General features: G+C 39.0%; 1 protein-coding gene and 1 pseudogene across 3 annotated transcripts in view; both read right to left on the reverse strand.

Moving 5' to 3' along the window:
* ANK2 (ankyrin 2, neuronal) overlaps positions 1 to 23,374 on the reverse strand; it is an 843,213-nt gene that overhangs the window by 135,781 nt on the left and 684,058 nt on the right. For all 3 annotated transcript variants that reach the window (XM_006881082.1, XM_006881081.1, XM_006881083.1), the window contains 4 exons: positions 16,216 to 16,413; positions 11,295 to 11,393; positions 10,660 to 10,758; positions 496 to 693 (listed from right to left, as the gene is read on the reverse strand). In XM_006881082.1, the coding sequence (XP_006881144.1) occupies positions 496 to 693; positions 10,660 to 10,758; positions 11,295 to 11,393; positions 16,216 to 16,413 (594 nt within the window). The remainder of the gene's footprint in view (positions 1 to 495; positions 694 to 10,659; positions 10,759 to 11,294; positions 11,394 to 16,215; positions 16,414 to 23,374) is intronic.
* Positions 4,128 to 8,965, reverse strand: LOC102854467 (annotated as a pseudogene).

Raw genomic sequence — 23,374 nt, forward strand, 5'->3', positions numbered from 1 at the left:
AACAACAACAACAACAACAACACAACACACCAGATTAGAGAATGAATGACCAGGTGGGTAGACTGAGACTATCAGTTTAGATTGGATCCAATGATAGACTCTGTATCTATTTCTTTTGAATTAAGATGAGCTCTCTAGTGAAATCTGAGCTGACAGCTTGAAATACAGAAATATTAGCTCTTGGAAATTACAGAATAGGATTGTGGGGTATTTTTGTTTTTTGTTTTTTCTGCCACAGGTATAGAGAACCAAATGAAAATGTACAAAGAAAATGGAATGGAAAATAAGCAGAGAGGAACTAAAATGGGGTGGGGGTGGGGAAATGTAACAATACAAGCTGTGGGCAGCTCCCTTGCTTCCTTGTGATTTTCTAGATCTTTCTTTGAGCTCTATACAATATCACTACACATTTTTAATACATTCTCACTTTTTGTTCCAAGTTATCATTGATTGGTTTGTTTACAATCATATAAAATCCTTTACTGAAACAAGTACCTTGGTTGACATGTGGATATTGGCTCCTTTTTCCAGAAGCAAGGTGACCATATCTGTGTGCCCCTCCTGGGAGGCCAGATGAAGTGGAGTGACCCCTTGTTTTGTCACAATGTTAGTCTCAGCTCCATAGTTCAAGAGTGTTGAAGCTATCTGCATTTGATTCTTCTTGGCAGCAATATGTAAAGGAGTATAGCCATTCTGGAGAAATAGGTGGGGGAAAAGAGAAAAGAAAGAAATTCCAAGTTTAGCAATTGTTCCAATTTGCTAAAGATATAATCATCCAACTCACTGGCACCCTAGTGGCAAGAAGTTGCACTGCAATCCCAACAGCATGAGGTTCAAATCCACCATGCCACCTGCTCCAAGGAAGAAGGATGGGCAATCTCCTCGAGTGCAATTAACTGACTCTGAAATCCCAGAAAGTCAGGTATGGATCGGTTCTGACTCAATGGTACACAACACCAACACCAATCAAAACAAAGCTTCCATTAAAACCTCAACTAAAAAAAAAATGTATTTATGGTTAGTTCAACTTGTTATCTGTGACAGGATTCCCTCACAATTCTGAAGTCTTTCAATTAATGTCACAGGGCACCTCATAGAATTCCAAAGTTGAAAATCCCCTCTTTATAAATCAGTTCTTCCATAAAGAACAATATAAAATTAATAAAGGGTCCTTTTCTACATAACTGACCTTTAACTCTCTCAAGATAGGTTCCCCCCAAGGGCAAAACAGTAATTATAGATTAGAAAGTTACATCCTCAAAGAGACAAATCTTCTTCCTTGAAAAGAGATATATAGAGAGAAGCCTCAAGATAGTTTTTATATTTCTTTTTCGTCTTATCTTTTCTAGGTTAAACATTGCCCTGTTCTTTCAAGAAGCACATACCAATTCTAGTACTCTCAGCATCAACGTGATTTATTTTACACTCATTTTCATATGTCCACGTGTCTAGTTTGAATTGTGCTACCTAGAAATGAACCATCTACTAAGATTTGATTTAATATAATATAAAACATATTTCTTCCATGATCCTGTTGCAATTTATTCCATTAGTCTGTTTCTGATTAATTTAGTCTTTTCCACTCACTCTATACATACTCAATATTCAAATTTATAAGGCAGTTTATGAGATAAGTGATTTAAACCCTAAACCCCACTACTGCCAAGCCATTTCTGACACCTGGTAATCCTTCACTGGGTTGGCATATCTGTAAATTTTTATGGAAGGAAAAAGTCTATCTTTCTCCTTCAGAGTGACTGTTGGATTAGAGTCACTGAGTTGTTGGTTGTTGCTGTTGTTTTATGTATCATAGAGTCAGAACCAACTCATGGCTGACCTTCCAGTGAGTTTTCAGAGGCTATAAATTGCACACAAGGAAACTGCATAGAGCAGTTGATGTATCTGAACCACGTGCCTAAAGGTTGACAGTGGAATGCCTTGCCACCAAAGCTCCCTGAACTTTTGGTTGTTGTTATTGTTAAGTGTCGTCGAGTCGCAGGCGACTCAGAATGACCCTATGAAGGAGAGTCCTCAATGCTTGGGTGTCTTTCATCCTCTGTCCAGGTTTATAGGGTTTCCAGAGACAAGCTATTATGGAAGTGGATGCCATTCCTCCTTCCAAGCTTATTTGAATCGGGGAGCTCCACCCCACTCTCTGTCCACATTGGGTAGCCAAAAATTAATGCATTTGACACATCAGTGTCACAGTGTTCAGCCTCACAGCAGAACTTTTGGTTAGTAGCCCAAAATTACATGAAAATCAATTAAGAAGACACAGTGTCTGTTGTTAAGGGGTTGCATTCTACAGGAAGGAAGGAAGAGATGTACAACGACAAAGTTGGTTCCTACTAATCTTTGTCCAGTTAAAAAAATCTAACTTAAATCTCTCCATATATCTATAATCAACTACTTAAAAATTAGAACTATGAGACTACTAGTTTAATGTGAGAGAGTTCTGGTGGCATGGTCCGTAAGAAGTTGTGTTGCTAATCCAAAGGCTGCACCTTTCTGATGGTTGAAACCCACAATAACACTGTAGGAGAAATACAGACAATCCCCTATGCAACTGACAGCTTTAGAAACCCACTGGAGGGTCAGCTGTGAGTTGATTCTGACTCTATGGCAAGGAGTATTTGAGAGAGTTTTATGAGGGAGTTTATAGAGAGGAACATAAGAACTCACACTTCAACACCAAATCTTAAGTGTCATGTTTATGCAGTGGGTTATTGATGAGTTTTCCTACAATCTTAATACCACATTCTTCTTCATAGAGTCCAGTTTCTCAAATAATTGCTCACCATCCAGATTAAATAGGAATGGAAAAAAAGATACAATTTTGACACGCATGCATCTTTCCTAATTTTAAACCTGCAGTGTTCTCTTGCTCTATTTACACAATAGGCTCTTTGTCTAGGTATAGGTTTACATAAGCACAATTCAGTGTTCTGTGGTTTTCATTCTTGAGCCATAATTTGTTATGATCTACACTGTCAAATGTCTTTAGATAGTCAATAAACCACAAATAGATATTCTTTATACATAAAGAATACACAAACAGGTATGTATTCTTTGCTTTCAGCCAGGATCCATCTGATATCACCAATGGTATCACAGCCTCTTCTAAGTTTGAACTTCTGGAAGTTCTCTATTTATGTACTATTTTAGCCATTTTTAAATGATCTTCAGCAGTATTTTGCTTGCATGTGATATCTGATATTATTTGATATTTTCTACATTCTGTTGTATTACATTTCTTGGGAATGGAAACAAATATGGATCTCTTCCAGTCAGTTGGCCGGGCAGCTGTCCACCAAATTTCCTGACATAGTCTGGTACACATGTCCAGGGATGCATCTGTCATTTGAAACATATCAATTGGTGTACCATCCATTTCTGAGGCCATATTTTTTTTGCCAATGCCTTCAGTGTGAATTGAACATCTTCTTTCATTACCATTGGATCTTGATTATATTACTTCCTAAAATATTTCAGTATAGGCCAGCTCATTTTGGCAAAATGATTCTGTGTAATCCACCCACCTTCCTTTGCTGGCTCATGGATCATTCAAGATTTTGCCCATGACATCTCTAAGAATTGCAGCCCCAGGCTTGAATATGTCTTTGAATTCTTTCAGCTTGAAAAATGCTGAACAAGTTCTTCTCTTTTTATTCTCCATTTCTTGGTCTCTTAGTCTTCTTTAGCTGCTTTTGAAATCAGCTCTTTTTTTCTCAGAGTCTTTTCCCCCCCTTTATTCCATATCAACACAATCTTAACAGTAAGGGTAGATTATACACTTTTACATAGAAGTTATTTCTTTAGGATACATCTTTAGGATAGGTCACATTCCTATCTTGTCCTTCTAGTGAGACAGTGACATTATTCATTGGTCTTATTCATAGAACATGGAGACTGTAATAGAAAAACACAATAACAAGGTGTGGAGAGTGGAATTTTTCCACATAGATTTAAACAATTTCCCAATATACAGACCTCTCCATTGTTGCTTTCAAAATTACTTTCTGAATAAACTCTTAATAAGAACAGTCTTCTGAGTAAGTACAATCTGGGTGAAGTATTGGCAAGTATTTTAAATAAGAAATTCCAATGACTTAAAATTTAAGCCCAAATTAGATGCTTAATGTCCTCTTTATTGCAAATATGATGTCTTTGACCAGAGGTATAGAGGTGTCTTCTAGAATCTTTGCATAAGGCATAGGGACGTCAGCATTGGTGACATGGACTGTAGGCGCACCCAGGTAGTTGGATACAGGTCCTTCCATGATCCTGGCATGAATTTCAGCTCTTACTCCAAACTGTGGCCAGCCTCTTTTCACAGTTACAAGATGGTTTGCCTTGATGACATTGGCTTCAATGGTTTCAATGTCCATTGGTTTGATGGTACACAAATTTATGACTTTACATTCAATTCCCTCTTTAGACAGCACTGTTGAAGCTTCTAAGCAATGGCCAGCAGGTCTTAAATGGGAAGCCACAGCTACATGAGTCTGTGGCCTTTCTATTTTGGCTTTTCCAATATGTACTAGAAAATCTTTTGACTGAGCTGCCTCAGGGAAATCAAATGGAACACCTACATCAATTCATTCTCTAACATTACCACTGGATTGTTATCCCAAAAGGCTGATTTAATAAGTCCTTTTGCATCCTCTGAATTCCAGGGGCTGACCATACCAGGCAGCAAAGCACTGTGAGTGCTGGACAGCCTCACCTGCCAAAGCACTGTTGGGCCCCCTGAAGACTATGGGCACAGAGTGAAGACCCTCAGACATGTATCAAGTCTTGGCAGCAGAGTTTATAACCTAGTCAATGGCTTGCATAGAGAAATTGAAGGTCATAAATTCACAAATAGGCTGCAACCCAGACATAGCTGCACCAACAGAAATTCTAGTGAAGCCCATATATCAGATAAGGATGTGTCTATAATCCGCTTGTCTCCATATTTCTTCCAAAGGCCTTGACTCACTTTTTATGCTCCATCATATTGGGTAACTTCCTCCCCAAGCAGAAAAACCATCTCATCTCTTTCCAGTTCCTCATCCATCCCCTGATTGATAGCATCACGGACTGTCACCTGCAGTCCCCCCAGCAACCGGTGGAAAGGCCTCCTCAGCAGCTCAGACACTAGCTCTGATGCTGCCGCCCTGAAATAAGCTCTTTTATTTCAGCATCTCTTCCCTTTGTTTTGGCTTCTTAATGCTCTGGTGCTCTAGGGTCTCCTCTGACATCTATTTCTTTTTTTTTCTTTTCTCCTCTGTCTTTGTAGTGACCTTTTACTGTCTTTGATGTCATCCCACAATTCATCTGGTCTTTGATGACTGGTGTTCAAATTTTCAAATCTATTCTTAAAATGTTTTTTTAAACTCAGGAAGGATAGACTCACTATAATATTTTGGTTCTCATGGACTTGTTTTCATTTTCTTCAACTTGAGTTTGAACCTGCACATGAGGAATTGACGGTCTGTTCCACAAACAGCTCCTGGTCTGGTTCTGAATGCTGATAGTGAACTTCTCCAAGGATTTCTTTCACAGATGTAGTCAGTACAATTCCTATGTAACCCATCTGCTTAAATTCCTGTGTAAAGGTGTCATTTATATCTTTTTAAAAAGGTGTTTGTGTTAAATAAATCATTAAATGTACAAAATTCAATCACTGTATTTTCTGCCTCATTTCTGCCACCAAGTCCATATTTTCTGACTATCTTTCCTTCTTCATTGTTTCCAACTTTTGTATTCCAATCATAAATTATCATTAACACATCTTGTTTGCATGTTTGGCCAATTTTGGACTGTAATGTAAATACGATAAAAGTCTTAAATTTCCTAGATTTTGGCTTTAGCTGTTGGTGCATATATTTGAATAATAGCCATAGTAACAAAACTTTCTTGTATGCATATAGATAATATCTTATTACAATATAGTACTTGAGCATAGAATTTGAAATCACCTTTTTAACTATGAATGCAATGTTATTCTGTTTTTCATTCTCTGCAGTGTTCCATGTGATTGTCTGATTCAAAGTGACCAAAGCCAGTCCAGCTCATCTCACTAATGCCTAGAATGTCAGTGTCCGTGTGTTCCATTTCATTTTTACAACTTTTAGTTTTCCAACATTCATACTCCATACATTCTATGTTGCAAATATTAAAGGACATTTGCAGTTTTTTCCTCTTCATTTTGATTGACTACCAATAGTGATTCATAATATTTCCTCTAACAGATGTGATTGAAAAATATTGGCTATTTCTCCTAAGATATGCTCATATTCAAAGGTGCTCTGGTGGCCTAGTGGTAAGGAGTTGTCCTGCTAGCCCAAAATCACAGAGTTCAAATCCATGAGCTGCTCTGTGGGAGAAAAATGAGCAATTTCTTCCCATGCAATTCACTACTTCAGAACACCTACTGGAGGGTCAGCTATGAGTTGTTTTTGATTTGACAGTACACAATGTTGTTATTATGTGCCATCGAGTTGCTTGCGACTCATAGCGACTCTGTGTACAAGTGCCCTAAACCCTGCTTTATCCTATTCCAGCCTTATTGTCTCTGAAATACCTACCCACATTGCCCCAGTGACTGAATCAATGCATCTCATTGAGGGTCTTCCTCTCCTACGCTGTCCCTCAACTCTCCCAAGCATGATCTCTCCTTGTAACATGTCAAAACTACGTTAGATGAAGCATCAGAATCCTTGCCTCCAAGAAGCAACCTGGTTTCACCTTTTCTAGGACAAACTTGTTTGTTCTCCTGGCAGTCCATGGTATATTCAACACTCTTCTCCAGCACCACATCTCAAAGGCATGAATTATTTATATCATCCATAGCCATTACTCAGCTTTCTAACATATAGGAAGCAATGGAAAAGACTATGGCCTGGATAAGGTACACCTTACTCTCCAGACTGACGTTATTGCTCTTCAGTCAGGAGAGGTCCCTGACAGTCAACTTTCCCAGTGCATTTCATCTCTTGATTTCCTGGCTACTGTTACCAAGAGTGTTGATTGTGGAGCCAAGCAAACTAAAATGGTTTCAATCTCAATCTCTTCACCATCCATACTGATGCTGCCAATTGGCCCAGTGGTGAGAATCTTTGTTTTCTTGATGTTGCTCTTCAATTCATATTGAAGGCTGTAGTCCTTGACCTCCTGCAGTAAGCGTTTCAGGTCCTCCTCAGTTTCAGCAAGCAGGGTTGTGTCATCTGCATTATGCAGGTTGCTGATGAATGTTCCTCTAATTCTGATGCCACATTCCTCCTCATAGAGCCCAGACTCCCAGATAACTTGTCCTGCATATAGATTGAAAAGGTGTGGAGACAGAATACATCCCTGGTGAACACCCTTCCCTATTTAGAACTATGCAGTTTCTTCTTGCTCTGTTCTGACAACTGCCTCCTGGTTCAAGTATAAGTTTCACATAAGCACAATCAAATGTTTTGGGTTTCTTATTCTTCTCAGAGTAAATCACAGTTTGTTGTGATGCACACAGTCAAACATCTTTGCATAGTCAATGAAACACAGGTTGACCTTTCTCTGGTACTCCCTGCTTTCAGCCAAGATCCATCTAACATTAGGTATAATATCCCTAGTACCATGACCCCTTCTAAATCCAGCCTGCACATCTGGCAGTTCTCTGCTGACGTTCTGTTCCAGTCATTTTTGGATAGTTTTCAGTAGACTCTTGCTTGCAGGTGATATTAATGATACTGTTTGATAATTTCTACACTCTGCTGGGTCATCTTTTGTCCTCCAAATTCCATGGCACAACTTAGTGAGTGCATCCAGGGCAGTGTCTGTTTGTTAAAATATGTCAATTGGTATGTCATCAACTCCTAGAACCTTGTTTTTTGCCAATTCTTTCAGAGCAGCTTGGACTTCCTCCTTCATCACCACAGGCTCTTGCTCATACATTATTTCATGACATTCTTCTGTGCTCCACAGTCAACACTCTTGGTAACAGCAGCCAGGAAATCAGGAGATGAATTGCATTGGGAAAGTCAGCTGTGAGGGACCCCTCAAGAATACTGACGTTCCAACGACGTCAGGCTGGAGACTAAAATGTGCCTGATCCAGGCTATAGTCTTTGCAATTACGTGCTATGCATCAGAGAGATGGACAGTGAACAGGGTTGATAGAAAGAGCCTTTGAGCTGTGGTGCTGGAGAAGAGTGTTGAATATACCATGGACTGCTAGGAGAACAAACAGGTTTGTCTTGGAGAGGGTGAAGTCAGAATATTCCGTGGAATCAAGGATTCTGAAGCTTTGTCTGATATACTTTGGGCATGTTTTAAGGAGGGACTGGAACTTGGAGAGGGACATCATGTTTGGGAGAGTAGAGGGGCAGTGCAGGAAAGGAAGACCTCAATGAGGTGGATCAATTCTGTGAGTGGAGTGGTGGGAATGAATGTGTTTGAGACAGCGAGGTTGGCACAGGATAGAATGGCATTTAGGGCTCTTGTACACAAGGTCACTATGAGTTGCAAATGACTCGATGGCACATAACAACAACAACAACAACAACAACAACACAGTGACTCTGTATACTCCTCCCATCTTCTTTTAATGCTTCTTGGATCATTTACTATTCTACCAAAAGCATTTTTAAGTATTGCCACTTGTGGCTTGAATTTAGTTTTCAATTCCTTCAGCTTAAGAAATGCTCAATGAGTTTGGCCCTTTTGATATTCTGACTCCAGCTCTTTGCACATTTTATTGTAATACTTTGTCTTCCCAAGCTGCCCTTTGAAATCTTCTTTTCAGCTCCTTAATTTCTTGATTTCTCCCTTCAACTTTGGCTTCTTGGTGCTCTAATGCAATATTCAGAGTCTCATCTGACATCTATCTTGGTCTTTTCTTCCTCTTCTGCCTTTGTAATGACCATTTGCATTCTTCATAGATGATATTCTTACCAGATTATTTTGTCTTTGCTCATTGGTGTTCGAGGCCTCAAATCCATTCCTGAGATGGTTTTAAAATTCGAGTGACATAGACTTAAGGACAAAATTTGGTTCCTGTGGATTTGATTTAATTTTCTTCACGTTCAGCTTGAACTTGCACATGAGTAGTTGGTGGTCTGTTCTGCAATCAAACCTGGCCTAGTTTTCATAGCTGATTCTGAGCTGCTCCAGTGATTGTTTCCACAGATGTAACTGATTTGATTCCTATGTGTACTATCAGGTGAAATCCATGTGTATAGCCTACATTTGTGTTTCTTATAAATGGTATTTGAAATGAATAAATCATTGAATGTGCAGAACTCTTTCCTTCTATCTCCAGCCTCACTTCTGTCACCTAGTCCATGTTTTCCAACTACTGATCCTTCTTCTCTGTTCTCAACTTTTTCATTCCAGTCACCCATTATTATTAATCCATCTTGATTGCATGTTAGATTGATTTCTGACTGCAAATGTTGGTAGAAATCTTCTATTTCCTCCTCTTTGGCTCTAGTTCTTGGTGCATATATTTGAATGATAGTGAGAATCACTAGACTTCCTAGTTTGCATATGCATATTATCCTGTCACTCACCCTGTATTTCAAGATGGATCTAGAAATGACTTTTCTAATTATGAAAGAAACCCCATTTATTCTTCACCTTTTCATTCCTGGCATAATAGATCATATGATCATCTGATTTAAAATGTCCCATGTTAAGCCATCTCACTTTGCCAGTACCTAGTATGTCAATATTTATGCATTACATTTCTTTAACAATGTCCAATTTTCCTACATTCATGCTTCTCACATTCCATGTTCTAATCACTGGTGTCTGCTTACAACTGTTCCTCCTTTGTGTTTCCATATTTGAGATCTCAGCCTCAGTTACCATGTCTGCTAGTCTAAGTGTGCTCTATTTTATGCAGGATTTTCTATGGCCTGTTATTTTGGAAACGGATGACCAATTCTTCCTAGTCTGCCTTTTTTTTCTCTCTTTTTTTTTAAGACTAGTATCTGACAGACAAGTATTTTACAGAAAGAAGCAGATAAAAGACATTTGCCAATTAGAGAAATGACCTATAGATTCAGTGTTTCTAGCCACTCTTGGCATGTGTGTCTTGACCCACCTCTTTCCCTACTCCACCAGCATCCTTTTCCACTTCTAACTACACCATCCAACACCTCTCTCCCCTTATTCAACCCTTGATACAGTGGCTTAAGGCTCAAACTGTCAGGGCTTCCGTGATTCCAAACACCTCATGCTGGTGTCAGTTTCTTATGCTGTGGTCAGTATGTCTTGAGTTTTAGAGTCTCTAAGTAAAATATCAGGTACAAGTATCAGGGAATGCCCTTCAAAAAGCACTCTGGATGTACTTTCTCCAAGATGTTTGTCGTTTTGGCAGTCCATTCACAGAGGGAGGAAAAAACCCTTCTACTTCCTTTATTGTGTTCCATTTCTTAAAATTCATATTTTGGTCTCTAAAGCACTACATGTTGACAGATTGATCACTAGTTCATGAGTGCATCCTCCTTTGTGTTTGAGGACTTTAAACATCTTTGAAGGTTTTAGAGTAGAAATACCAAAAGAAAAATGGCAAAGGATGTCACTACTAAAAGTTAGGCTAGTTGCAGCTATACCATAACGTGTACTTTCAAAAGCATAGTTGCCCCCTGCTTTCAGATTACGTCAGTAAGCCCTTGCCTGTGTTCCTTACCTTGGCAGTGGCGTGAGGGGAAGCACCCTTCTCCAGTAACAGCAGCGCCACCTTCTGGTTGTCATAATGAGCAGCAACATGGAGCGGGGTAAGGCCATTCTGTAAAGGGTGTGTTTAAGTTTCAGCATTAATAGATTAGTGCGGGCTACCAGGATGCACAGACAGTGAACCGGATTAAATCCATGTTAATAAATTAACAAATTAATACAGTCAATAGAAATAAGACTGAAAATAAACAAAGGGCAAATAATTTAAATATTAGAAATTGAACAAAAACTGAAATGGCTGGCTGGTTTTACAATAAGTTAGCGAACTCCGTCTCGTAGTAGTCAAAAAAGCCAGCTGATGTTCAGCATAAATAAATACCTAAAACACTTTGTAAGAATTACTACAGTACACTGCATTAAAAGGAGCTCCAGGATCAATTTTGAGAAGAACAAGGCTCCAAGCACAAAAGTGCCTCCAAGTAGTACACAGATAAATCACAGGGGACCACTCGGCCATGCTATTTGGCATACTTTTATCAGTTGCATCATATTCTGTTTAGAAAAGTGTGAAAACTATCATTAAATACAGACCTTCAAATTTTCAGGCCTGTTGCCTTTACTAAACTGAACTCTATTATAGTCATTTACCTTCCCGGCTGAATCCGCAGCAGCACGGCGTTGCAAGAGAAGTTTTGCCACATCCAGGCTTCCATACTTGGCTGCTACATGGAGTGGAGTAAAACCCTTCTAAAAATAAGAATACAAGTGAAAATTAGTAATTTTTTTTACCTTAAAAAGCTTTTATTTGTTTGCATATTAAGTTCTCCTTATGGAAGGAGGAAACTGGTAGCATTAAATCTGTTAGCCATAAATAAGAACTCAGATAAAAAGTATGTTTTAACATTAAAATGTTTGGCTTGATAGACTGACAAAAGAACTTTCATATGAAGGATTTGGAGCCTGGAACTTGACTTTATAGGTCTGGAATTTATAAAAGCCACTAGTGTCAGTAAACTGGCTCCAATTTATGAGTGGAAAAAAAGAAAGGCCTATCTTTCTCTTGCCTCTTAAATGAATATAATTGGCACAACAAATCTTTTCTTTTGAGTCTTCATCTTTTTATAACACCTAAATTCAGAATTTCTTCATTTAAATTTGAAAATATTTTGGCAGCCACGGTTATGAAAAATTGTCCATCATACTGTCGATTTGTGTACTTTGCAAAAATGGCAAGATAAATGCTTACCATTAGAAAGCATTTCCTATCTTGGTTACGTCCTCTTTTCCAGAAGATTCACATTGCCTGAAAGACCTATGTCCTTGGTAAAACACACTCTATTTCTAGCAAGATACTGTGATGGTTAATACCAAGTTTTTAAACATATTTAATGCTTTAAAAAAGTTTTAAAAGATTGCCCTCCTACACATATTTCTATGTTTACATTCATCTTCTTGGATATCTAACAAATAGTCACTCTCTGTAACTAGTAATATGCTGCAAAGACAGATAAATCCATGGATTCAGAACTAGAAGCTGGCACAGTGACAGCACCATGATTTCAAAACCATCTTCTTGGCCAGACAGTTTAACCACATGCTTTCCTGGAACAAAAGTGGGAGAATTTTAAAGCTGACTGGTGCTCATAAACACACCAAGAAAATAGGCCAAGAAGGTACTGTGATGTCTGACTTGTCCTCACGACCATGTAAGCACTCATTTTAAAAGAAAGTATTCCCAAGAAGCAATATTGTTCCTATCACAATGTCGTCAGACAATCTTTAGCTAAGAGACTATTTTTCTCTTTGTTTATTTTTGAACATTTGGTACTAATAAGACTTTGGAGGCATATTCAGGTTGGTTCTTTTTTTCCAAGTGTGGGACAAATGTGGAAAGTGTTTCCATCTTCTTGCAGTCATCCATATAAACTAGCACTTGTTTGTATAACTTTCTTCTTCCACCTCATGCGCATATTGATTGGGGTGTCACTAGTATCAAAAGAAGTTCTTTGAGATAAACTACATACTGAGAAAGAACAAACTAAACTATTTATCCTTAAAGCCCTACTTGAAGACAGGCCTAACACCCTTATAAGTTTGGAAAACCTCATCAGTCAAAACTGTGTAAAATCTTCATATAATCACAAAATAAAGGTTGGAAAGAATCCTTTGCAATTATATGTTCTACCCCCAGGGAAAGAATCTTTTGACTGACACATGTCCCTTCATCTCCTTCAAGATTTCTTTACCCCCTGACTTTTGCTCTCGGCAGAATATTGAATGATCCAGGAAGTAGTATAACAAGAGGTAAGGAGTATACAGAGTCATTGTACTAGAAAGAATTGGCTGACACAGTAGAATATAATGAAATATCTTCATTCAAGAGGTAATGGTGATGAAGTTTAAGATGCTTTGAACAAATTGTCAATAAACAAAGCCCCAGGAATGTATGGACTACCAATTGATATATTTCAATCAACAGGCACAGCCCTGGACATGCTCATTAAGTTGTGCCAAGAGAATGGAGGATGTCTACCTGCCCAGCTGACTGGAACAAATACATTTTTATCTCCATTAAAAAAAGGTAAAAATCCTATAGACTGTGGAAATTATAGAACAATATCACACACAAGTAAAATCCTGCTGAAGATCATTGAAAAATGACTTGAACAGTACATTGACAGAGAATTACCAAAATTACAAGCTGGGTTTAGAAGAGGCCATAGCACTAGCGACATTATTGCCATTGTCAGGTGGATCTTGGCTGAAATCAGAGAATACCAGAGGAATGTCCATTTGTGTTTCATTGACTATGCAAAGGCATTTGACTGTGTGGATCACAACAAACTGTGGCTAACTCTGAGAAGAACTGGAATCCTAGAACATCTGATTGAGCTTATGTGAAACCTATACTTGGACCAAGGAACAGAGCAAGAAAAGACAGCATGGTTCAAAATCAGGATAGGAGTGTGTCAGAGATGTGTTCTTTCTACATAGCTTTTCAATCTATATGCAGAACAGATCATTTGGAAGGCTGGGGTTTATGAGGAGGAATGTGGTATTAGGATTGGAGGAAGACTCATCAACAATCTGTTATGCAGATGACACAAACTTGCTTGCTGAAACTGAAGAGGACATGAAGCATTTGCTGTAGAAGGTCAAGGACTGTAGTCTTCAATATGGATTGAAGCTCAACGTCAAGAAAACAAAGATTTTCTCACTAGGCCTATTGGGAGCACCATGATAGTAGAGAATGTTAACAATTTCACCTTGCTTGGCTCCACAATACTCTTGGCACCAGCAATCAGAAAATCAAAAGACAAATTCCACTTGGGAAACCTGCTGTCAAAGACCTCTTCAAAGTGTTGAAGAGTAACAATTTCAGTCTAGAGATTAACTAAGATGCATCTGATCCAGACCATGGTCTTTGCAATTGCTTGCTATGCATTAGAGAGCTGGACAGTGAACAAGGATAACAGAAGAATTGATGCCTTTGAGCTATGGTGCTGGAGAAGAGTTTTGAATATACCATGGACCATCCAGAGAACAAATAGGCCTGTTTTGAAGTGGGACAAGTTGCTCCTTGGAGGCAAGAAATTTGAAGCTCCATCTCACATAATTTGGGCATGTTTCCAAGAGGGGCTAGTCTTTGAAGAAAGACATCATTCTTGGAACGGTGAAGGGACAATGCAAGAGAGGAAAACCTTGAATGAGATGAATTGACACAGTAAGTGGGTAATAAGGGTAATTGACACAGTAACTGGGGTAATAAGGGTAGGTGTGTCAGAGGCAGTGAGCTCAGGACAGAGCAGGGTTCAGAGCTATTTTTGTTCAAAGTGTCACTATGAGTTGGCATAGACCTGATGGCACATAAAAATAACAACAATGGCCACATTTATGGACACATCACTAGTGTTAATGATCACGATGCAACTACTGTCCAGAACCCTAAGTCAGTTTCCAGCACGCACTGTGAGGTTCTTCTATTTTACTGCCCTAATTGACTATTTTGGAAGCAAGAATGGCATCCACTTCCTAAACAACATGCCTCTGGAAACTCTATGAACTTTGATAAATGACAATAGTTGTAGAGGGGCTTCAGAAGGCCTTTTGTTCACAGGGTTGCTCTGAGTCGTGCTCAACTCAGTGGAATCAACAACAATTTACTATGGCTTTAGATAGATATATTTTTTTGAAGTACTCAAAATCTCAGGAAGATAAGAAACTAGGATTGATCTTTTATTTATTGGTCTTCTATTTTATGTACTGCCTTGATTGATAGGGTAATCATACTCTATCTGTTGTGTCATTATCATTATTATAATAATATTTAGATTTTTTTTTTGACAGACATATGGTTCACTGTATTTCCACTTTAAAAATTGTCAGGTCAACATTTTATTGATACTCCAGGTTTATGCACTCTTGATTAGAAAAAAAACCCTCTTAAATTCTTGAAATTTTCAGTTTAAACAATTACCAGTGAACCTCAACCTTTTTTTTTTTTACAATGGTAGACACTTAAATAATAGCTTAGATCATTTTATGTGCTTTTTTCTCTCCTGAACACAATATTCATGCCTATTTATTAAGGGTAAATTAAAACTGTCTTCTACTAATCTAAGTTGCTGCTGTATTTCTGGAAATTATTTTGCTGCAACAAATTAACTTGTCTTATTTTCTGATCCTTTTGTATCAGCCTTATTTCTTTTTCTCAAATAGGCTGAATGTGGTCATGTATTATTGCAAGTCACCTTTCAAATAGTAAATTTTAATTGTTCTGCTATATTGTGAAACTCGAAACATAAGTAATATTGAGTCTGGTGTCTATTCCCTTTAGATGGCAATAGTTGAAAAAGTGGATTCTCCGCCCCTGCTATGTTAGAGAAAGAGAAAAGGCAAGGAACAAATAAAATTGATGGAGGAAAACGTAGACCTCAGAATGGGAGTGCTAAATAGATGGAGGTTTATATTAAGGTTGGTAAAAGGCAGGACTATGAAAATTTCTAGAAAGAACAAAAATTCTATTGCCAATCTAATGGAATATTATTTTCCTCATCAGCACAATTCTTTTAATGTATTTGGGAATCTCCCCTCACCCTCTTTTTTTTTTAAATTCCATTCATTCATTGTTGCACTTTTCTCCCTACCCACTCACCCCCACCCCCACCCCCAGTTCGCTCCTCTCCTTGAAAAGCAAAAGAAAAACTCTTTCATTGGTACACAATCCCCACTCCCACCCCAAGTATACTCCACTCTGCAACCCCCATCCTCTTTAGTAAACGCATTCTTGTGTGTCTAATGGAAAGAAAAAGGAAGTAGCGTTTGTCTTAGGGAACACATTTTGACTTAAGTACTGAATGGATGTGCTAGACACAATTCTGAGATAAATCAGTAGAACCCGTTCCAAAGCTTTCTTTTTATCATTTAGACAATGAATACAAAATACTCAAAGAGAAAAAAGGGAAGTTAGAGACCTAATGGACATGTTCCCTTCTTGCAACTAGCACAGATGAGCAGAAGGGCCTGAGGAACACTGTTGGTCCACTTTGCCCGATGTCACTTCTCTTACCTTAGTGGCTAGGGAGTGGGCTGCTCCAGCTTCCAAGAGGACCGATGCCACATCTACTTGGCCCTCCCTGGCAGAGATGTGCAGTGGCGTGTACCCATTTGTCGTGGCCGCATCTGGATGAGCCATATGTTGGAGAAGCAGCTGGACAATTTCTGTTTTACCCAGGCGGGAAGCAATATGCAATGGTGTCTGTTCCTCCTACAAGCCAAGTCAAGTACAAAGTCAGTGGCAGGCAGATCACATTTCACAGATAAGCTATTGCACTCAGATTTCTTCTGCCATCTTCCTGGAGCCTCTAAGAGTATCTATCCAAATAGAGATTATTACTAATCTGACCACAGCTTTTTCATATTTTGGGAGAGAATGTCAGTGAAGTATTTGGTCTCAAATCTCCTTTAGATCTCTAAAAGCCATGTAGTTCCATGAACTTGGTCACTGGGTCCTGGGTACCCCACGTCTTCCAATTCATTAAATATTTAGTCATTACTTATGTTTACATAGAAACAAACTCACAGATTACAATAAGAAAAAAATCTAATCCAGAAGATCTAAGACCTTGATCATTGTCCAAGAAGTTTTCTTTTGCTAAAAAGCAGGATTTATTCTGAAACTCATGCTCAAAGGAAAACAGCCAGCACTGCTGGAAAAATTTTGATTTTACTTCGCTCAGTTAGCAAAGATTATAAATGCTATGGATAAGGAGATAGAGTAATTGGATTTAAAAATTTGTCCCAGTAAAAGTTGCATGTGAGTCTGGGGCTGGTACCAAAGGCTTCAAGGGTCAAATAGAGTGTTGGCAAGGAGTAAATGAAGTTAATTATTTGTCAAATATTTTTCATTTAAAATCGTAGGAAGGGTATACTTGGTATAAAGGCATGCTTGAGTTGTTTCAAGAAATTATCCAACTAATATTTACTCAGGACAAATGTTTTCAGTGTTAAGAGAACCAGGCCAAACCACTGTCCTCTGTGAATAGGATATTGTGTGTAACCTTACAGATGAAATGAGGTGTATCTTTACAATCAGCCTAGGGCATGTCATAGTAAAAGAGAGGAAGGAAAAACTGGGCTAGCGTTCAGGGCTAAGAATGAATGGGGGAAAAAAAGAAAGATATAATAGAATGAAGATCTATCAGAAGAAATACATTCACAATATAATAGATGTGAAAGAAAGGTAAGAAATGTATTAGACTATTTTTAGATAAAGATATTAAGAGGAATTAAATAACTTTAGGATTGTCTAAGTCATTTGTCTATTAAAACAAGATTTAAATTCAGGAGATTTGAGTCCTTTAAAAAGATAATATTTATTTTACAGAATTTACAGAATAGATTCAATTATAGTATATCATATAGATATAGATACAATAAGCAGTTACTAGGAAAACTCCTAGGACAGGTGACTTTCAATGGAAAGAAGATTGGGAGTATTTTAGAAGTAATACCTTTCTCTGAAACACAAAGAATGAAAATTAACAAATATTAATGAATAATAACAACAACAACAGAAAACACCCAAACAAAATCAACCCCCAGGAACTTGATCAAAGCTGTGAATAGTGAATAACTCTTGTTTCTGGATTTCAATTATTAAACCACCATCCTACAGATTTCAGAGACCTATAGATTGGAAGTAGTAATCAAATAGGGAACTCTGGTGGGATAATCTGGAAAGAGTTGTACTACTAATTTCCTTTCCATAAGTTCAAATCCACCAGTGACTCCACTAGAGAAAGATCGTGAATCTCCTGTGTCCTTTACAGCCTCTGAAAACCTTCAAGAAGGTCAGCTGGGAATTGGTTCTGACTCTGCAGCAATCACTGACTAAGTAGTCATACATCACTGCATTTGCCTGAAAAAGGATTGCTGATAGCATATATATTAGCAAAGAATATTGAATATACTATGGAAGAAAAAAAAACAAAACCAAAAACAACCCCTAAGCAATTCTGTCCTAGAAAGACAGCCAGAGTGTTCTTTATAAGTGAGAATAGGAAGACTTTATCTTACATACACTAAGCATGTTTATCATAAGAAGGAATCAATCTCTGTTTGCATGATCAGAATTTCAAAAGCAGACTTTTCTGTCTCAGGTGAAAGATAAATCAAGTAATAGCAAACTATTGGGAATATGCAAAAAATAAGATGCATGGGAGGAGGTACAGAAATGGTGGCTGCCTAGCCTTTTAAGAAGCTTCCGTATGTTCATCACAAAGCATCACTGACTGTGATTACAGTCTGCATCACCGTATGAAGTCAGCTTTGCCACCACAGCCTGGTGTTTTACTTTGCTCTAAGATGGCCAAAACGACAGAGATTTGCTGAGCCCCCTGTCCCTTCAGGGATCTCCAGTGCAGTATTCTTTAGAGAGCTGCACCAGTAAGCCCCAAAGTCATCTCTACCGACAGGGAGAAAGGAGGGTAATCGCCTTTCATGCAATTTATAGTCTCCCAAAAACCTGCTGGAGGGACAGCTAGAAGTCTGTTCTAACTATGACAATGAGTTTTGTGTGATTGCCTATTTCCAAGAAATAAAAGCATCAATGACTATGGCAAGGTTCTTCATAAAATTTCCACTGTTAGGTGTTAGTCTGGGCAAAGAGGCCAAAGAGAAGAATGAAGAATTCAGAACTTAAATGCTGAACTTTAGGAATTGGTTAGAGCTCTGGTGGCCTAGAGGCAAGAATCTATGCTGCAATCTCAAACGCCATTAGCTGCTTCAAGGGAGAAGGATAGGCAATCTCCTCCCACGAGATTAACTGCCTCTGAAAACTCAGCAGAGGGTCAACTGTGTATCTATTCCCACTCTATGGTACACAACAACAACAATTACTAGTTACTAGCTTTTGCAGGAGCTTATCTGTGGGTGAAGGATGGGCAATCCTCTCCTGTGTGATTAAACTGCCTCTGAAAATCTGGTGGAGGGTCAATTATGGGTCAGTTCCAATTGATGGCACACAAAAACAACAACATTCTACTGGCAAGAACAATTCCACTGGAAAGTAGTTCTAGGGCTGATAGTACAGTAAGCTATGAGACCATGAGCTGAAAAGTCAGCAGTATCTTCCTGTAAAGATTTGCAGCTTCAGAAACCCAGTGTAGCCTCACTCAATGCCAGCAAGTTTTGATATTCTACTGGTTGTTGTTGTTGTTGTTGTTGTTATGTGCCATCGAGTCGCTTGTGACTCATAGCAACCCTATGTACAACAGCCCTAAACCCTGCTCTATCCTGTACCAATCTCACTGCCTCTGACACACCCATCCCGATTACCCCAGTCACTGACTAAATCCACCTCATAGAGGGTCTTCCCCTCGTGTGCTGTCCCTCCACCTTCCCAAGAATGATGTCCCTCTCCAAGGACCTCTCCCTCCTTACAACATATCCAAAGTAGGTCAGAGGAAGCCTCAGAATCCTTGCCTCCAAGAAGCAGCCTGGTTTAACCCTCTCCAGGATTAATCCGTTTGTTTTCTTGGCAGTCCAGGGTACATTCAATACTCTTCTCCAGCACCACAGCTCAAAGGCATCAATTCTCCTTCTATCCTCCTTAGTCATTGTCCAACTCTCTGATGAATAACAAGTGATCGCAAAGACCATGGCCTGTATCAGACACACCTTAGTCTCCAGAGTGACATTATTACTCTTCAGTACCCGGAGAGGTCCCTAACAGCAGACTTTCCCATCACAACACGATTTTTATTTCCTGGCTACTGGTGCCAACTATATTTCAGCTCACAGATGCTGCCCTGGATGGTCTCAGCAAGTTGTGCCAAGAAATCTGGAGAACAACCACTTGGCCAACTGACTGGAAGATATCTATATTTGTTGCCATTCTAAAGAAGGGTGACCCAACAGAGTGTGGAAACTATAGAAAGATATCATTGATTTAATACACAAGCAAGATTCTGCTGAAGATTATCCAAAACCGAATGGAACAGCACATCAGCAGAGAACTGCCAGAAGTCCAGGCTGGGTTTAGAAGGGGTCGTGGTACTAGGGATATTATAGCTGATGTTAGATGGATCTTAGCTGAAAGCAGAAAATACCAGAAGAATGTCTGTGTTTCACTGATTATGCAAAGGCGTTGGACTGTGTGGATCATAACAAACTGTGGCTGACTCTGAGAAGAATGGGAATCCCAGAACACTTGATCGTTCTAATGCGAAACCTATACTTGGACCAAGAGGCAGTCGTCAGAACAGAGCAAGGAAACACTGCATGGTTCAAAATTGGGAAGGGCGTATGCCAGGGATGTGTCGTATCTCTATACCTTTCCAACCTGTATGCAGAACAGATTATCCGAGAGTCTGGGCTCTATGAGGAGCAGTGTGGCATCAGGATTGGTGGAAGATCTATTAACAATCTGCTTTATGCAGATGACACAACCCTGCTTGCTGAAACTGAGGAGGACCTCATGCACTTACTGCAGAGGGTCAAGGACTGCAGCCTTCAGTATGGACTGAGGCTCAGTGTCAAGAAGACTATGATTCTCAGCACTGGATCAACTGGCAGCATCAGGATGAATGGTGAAGAGATTGAGATTGTTAACAACTTTAGTCTGGTCATTCTACTGGAGCTAACTGAAATTTCAAGGAAGATAAATGTCAAGGGAGTTTAAGCCGTAGGTTCTACAACTACTCAGTCATTAAAGTAAATGCAAGACCCCTGGAACTGTGCCAGAGGAACATGGTTTCCTAAAGCAAGCGAAAGAGTCCCTGATACTGTAAATGTTTAGCACACTCAGCTCCCAACAGAAAGCCTGACAGTCTGAGTTCACCTAGGAGAACCTCAGAAGAACGGGCTTGAAATCTGTTTCTTAAAAATCCTATGAAAGACAGTTCTATTCTGACATTCGTGGGCTTACCATAAGTCAGAGCTGACAGTGAGAGAATATTATTTTTTTATTTGTAAAGACAGAGGGACAGGTGCTGGTGGCTCTGTCTATGTTCCTGGAAGGCAGTGAACAAGGAAAGACTTCCCAAGAGCAAAGCTTAGGCAAAAATTCACTGGCTGACCAAATAATTGATACCATTCTAGTCCTGTTCTCCTTCCTTCCAGCAGGCCATGCTTTAAGCACTTGACTGCTGAGCAAAGCATGATACTTCTATTGGAAGTAAAAAAAAAAACCACAAAAAACCAAAAAATCACCAACCCCCAAAAATTTCACTTTATTTGTATTTAACCAGGCATTATTTCTAAACCAGGTTGAGAAGATTACAGAGATCTTAATCTTAGAGTTACTGTTCTTGCTTGATGCCATCAAGTCGAGTAGAGTATGATTCATAGCTATTCTATGAATGACAGAGCTGAACCCTGTTCTGTTTTGTGCCATCCTCAAAATCTCTGACATACTTGAGCCCATTGCTGCGGCCACTGTGTTAATCCATCTAGTTGAGAGTTTTCCTCTCTTTTGTCTACCTTTCTACGTATGATGCACCTTTCCAAGAAATAGCCTCTCCTAATAATCTAACAAGTATGGAGATGAAGCTATGCTACCTTTGCCTCCACGGAGCATTCTGACTGCACTTTCTCCAAGATATATCTGTTCGTTCTTTTGATTGCTCGTGGGCTGTACACTACTCTTCTCTAACATCACAGTTCAAAGATATCAACTCTCCTCCTGTCATGCTCATTAATCGTTCAGCTTTCAGAGGCATAACAAATTATTGTAAAGATGATGGCTTGAATAAGGCACACCTTAGTCTTTAAACTGGCATCATTGCTCCTCAGTAATTTGGAAAGGTCCTTCCTTGACTGAAGGCTATCTCAGTACAATACTTCTGTCACTCTTCTGACTGCTGGTATCAAGGGTGTTAATTGTGGATACAAGTAAGATGAAATAGTTGAAAATTTCAATCTTTTCTCCAGTACAATCAGAAAGGATTTTATCTTTTCTCCATACCTATTCAATCTGCACACTGAAAAAAATTATTGGAGAAACTATATGAATAAGGCAAGTCATGATCAGAGACTCAATGTACTAATTAGACATAATTTTTTACTAGTTTTACATTGGGACACATTATATTCCATGGACTGCCAAGAGAACAGATTGGTTGCTCATAGAGAAAATGAAACCAAGGTGCTCTTTGGTGGCAAGGATAATGAAATTCCATCTCACATACTTTGCCCATGTTGTCAAGGAGGTCCAGTCTTTGGAGGAGGACATCATTCGCGGAGGGTCAACAAAAAAGAGGAAGACCCTTGACAACAAGATGGATTGACATAGTGACTGTAGCAATAGGCTCAGATGTGTTGGAGATGGTGAGGAGATTGGCTCAGGATGCGGCAAGGTTCAGAGGCATTGTTCAGTGTTGCTATGATACTTGATGATATTTAACAACAACAACAATGATATTGGGCTAAGAGGACAAATTTTTTTGAACTGTGTATTTGTTGTTTGGCTGTGTGCTGAATCCTAGAAGTAAAACAAGCAGATAGGCATTGGTCTTTCTGTTAGTACTTCTTACATTCTTTTGTTGGGCCAGGTTTTTATTTCTTAAGGATGAAACAGTCATCCCAGAGTTCAAATTCGTAGAAAGGAACTGTCAATTATCTTCCTTCGCTGGCCTAACCACATGAATGGGTATGAAAACCAGATCTGACCTTATTTCTCAGTAACAAAGATCAACTCAGGGAGAGAATGGACCTAATTAGAATCCCAAGTATTTGCACTGGTGGGAGATAGAATAGTTCTCTTTATATCAGACATAGGAGTAATTATGTAAGCAGTAAAGTATGAGGAGAAAGAAATAGAACTAAAGGAAGAAATGAAAGAAGGCAGGAATGAGACAAGGAAAGGAGGAATGAGAACCCTATGAAATGATTTCTTGTCTTGAATTCCGCAATCATCACTGAAGTCAGCTCCATTCAGAAACTTTTTAGCAGTATGAAGCAGTAATCTCCTCTCCCACGACTCCTTTTTTGTTTAAACTAATATTAGTGAAAACTACGGTGGTCCTTAGAAGCAAGGACGGTGAAACTTAGTCTCACATACTTTCAGCATGTTGTCAGGAGGGGCTGGCCCTTGGAAAAAGACATCCTAATGGGAAAAGTCAAGGGTGCATGAGTGAGAGGAAGATCCCCCCAGTGATGGTTTGTCGTGGTGTCTATTACAGTGGGTCTGAACAAGGCACAGAATGTGAGAATGGCACAAGAGGGTG

This window comes from Elephantulus edwardii, unplaced genomic scaffold (genome assembly GCF_000299155.1).
Source record: "Elephantulus edwardii isolate Elephantulus edwardi_28Jun2011 unplaced genomic scaffold, EleEdw1.0 scaffold00012, whole genome shotgun sequence".
Taxonomy (NCBI): domain Eukaryota; kingdom Metazoa; phylum Chordata; class Mammalia; order Macroscelidea; family Macroscelididae; genus Elephantulus; species Elephantulus edwardii.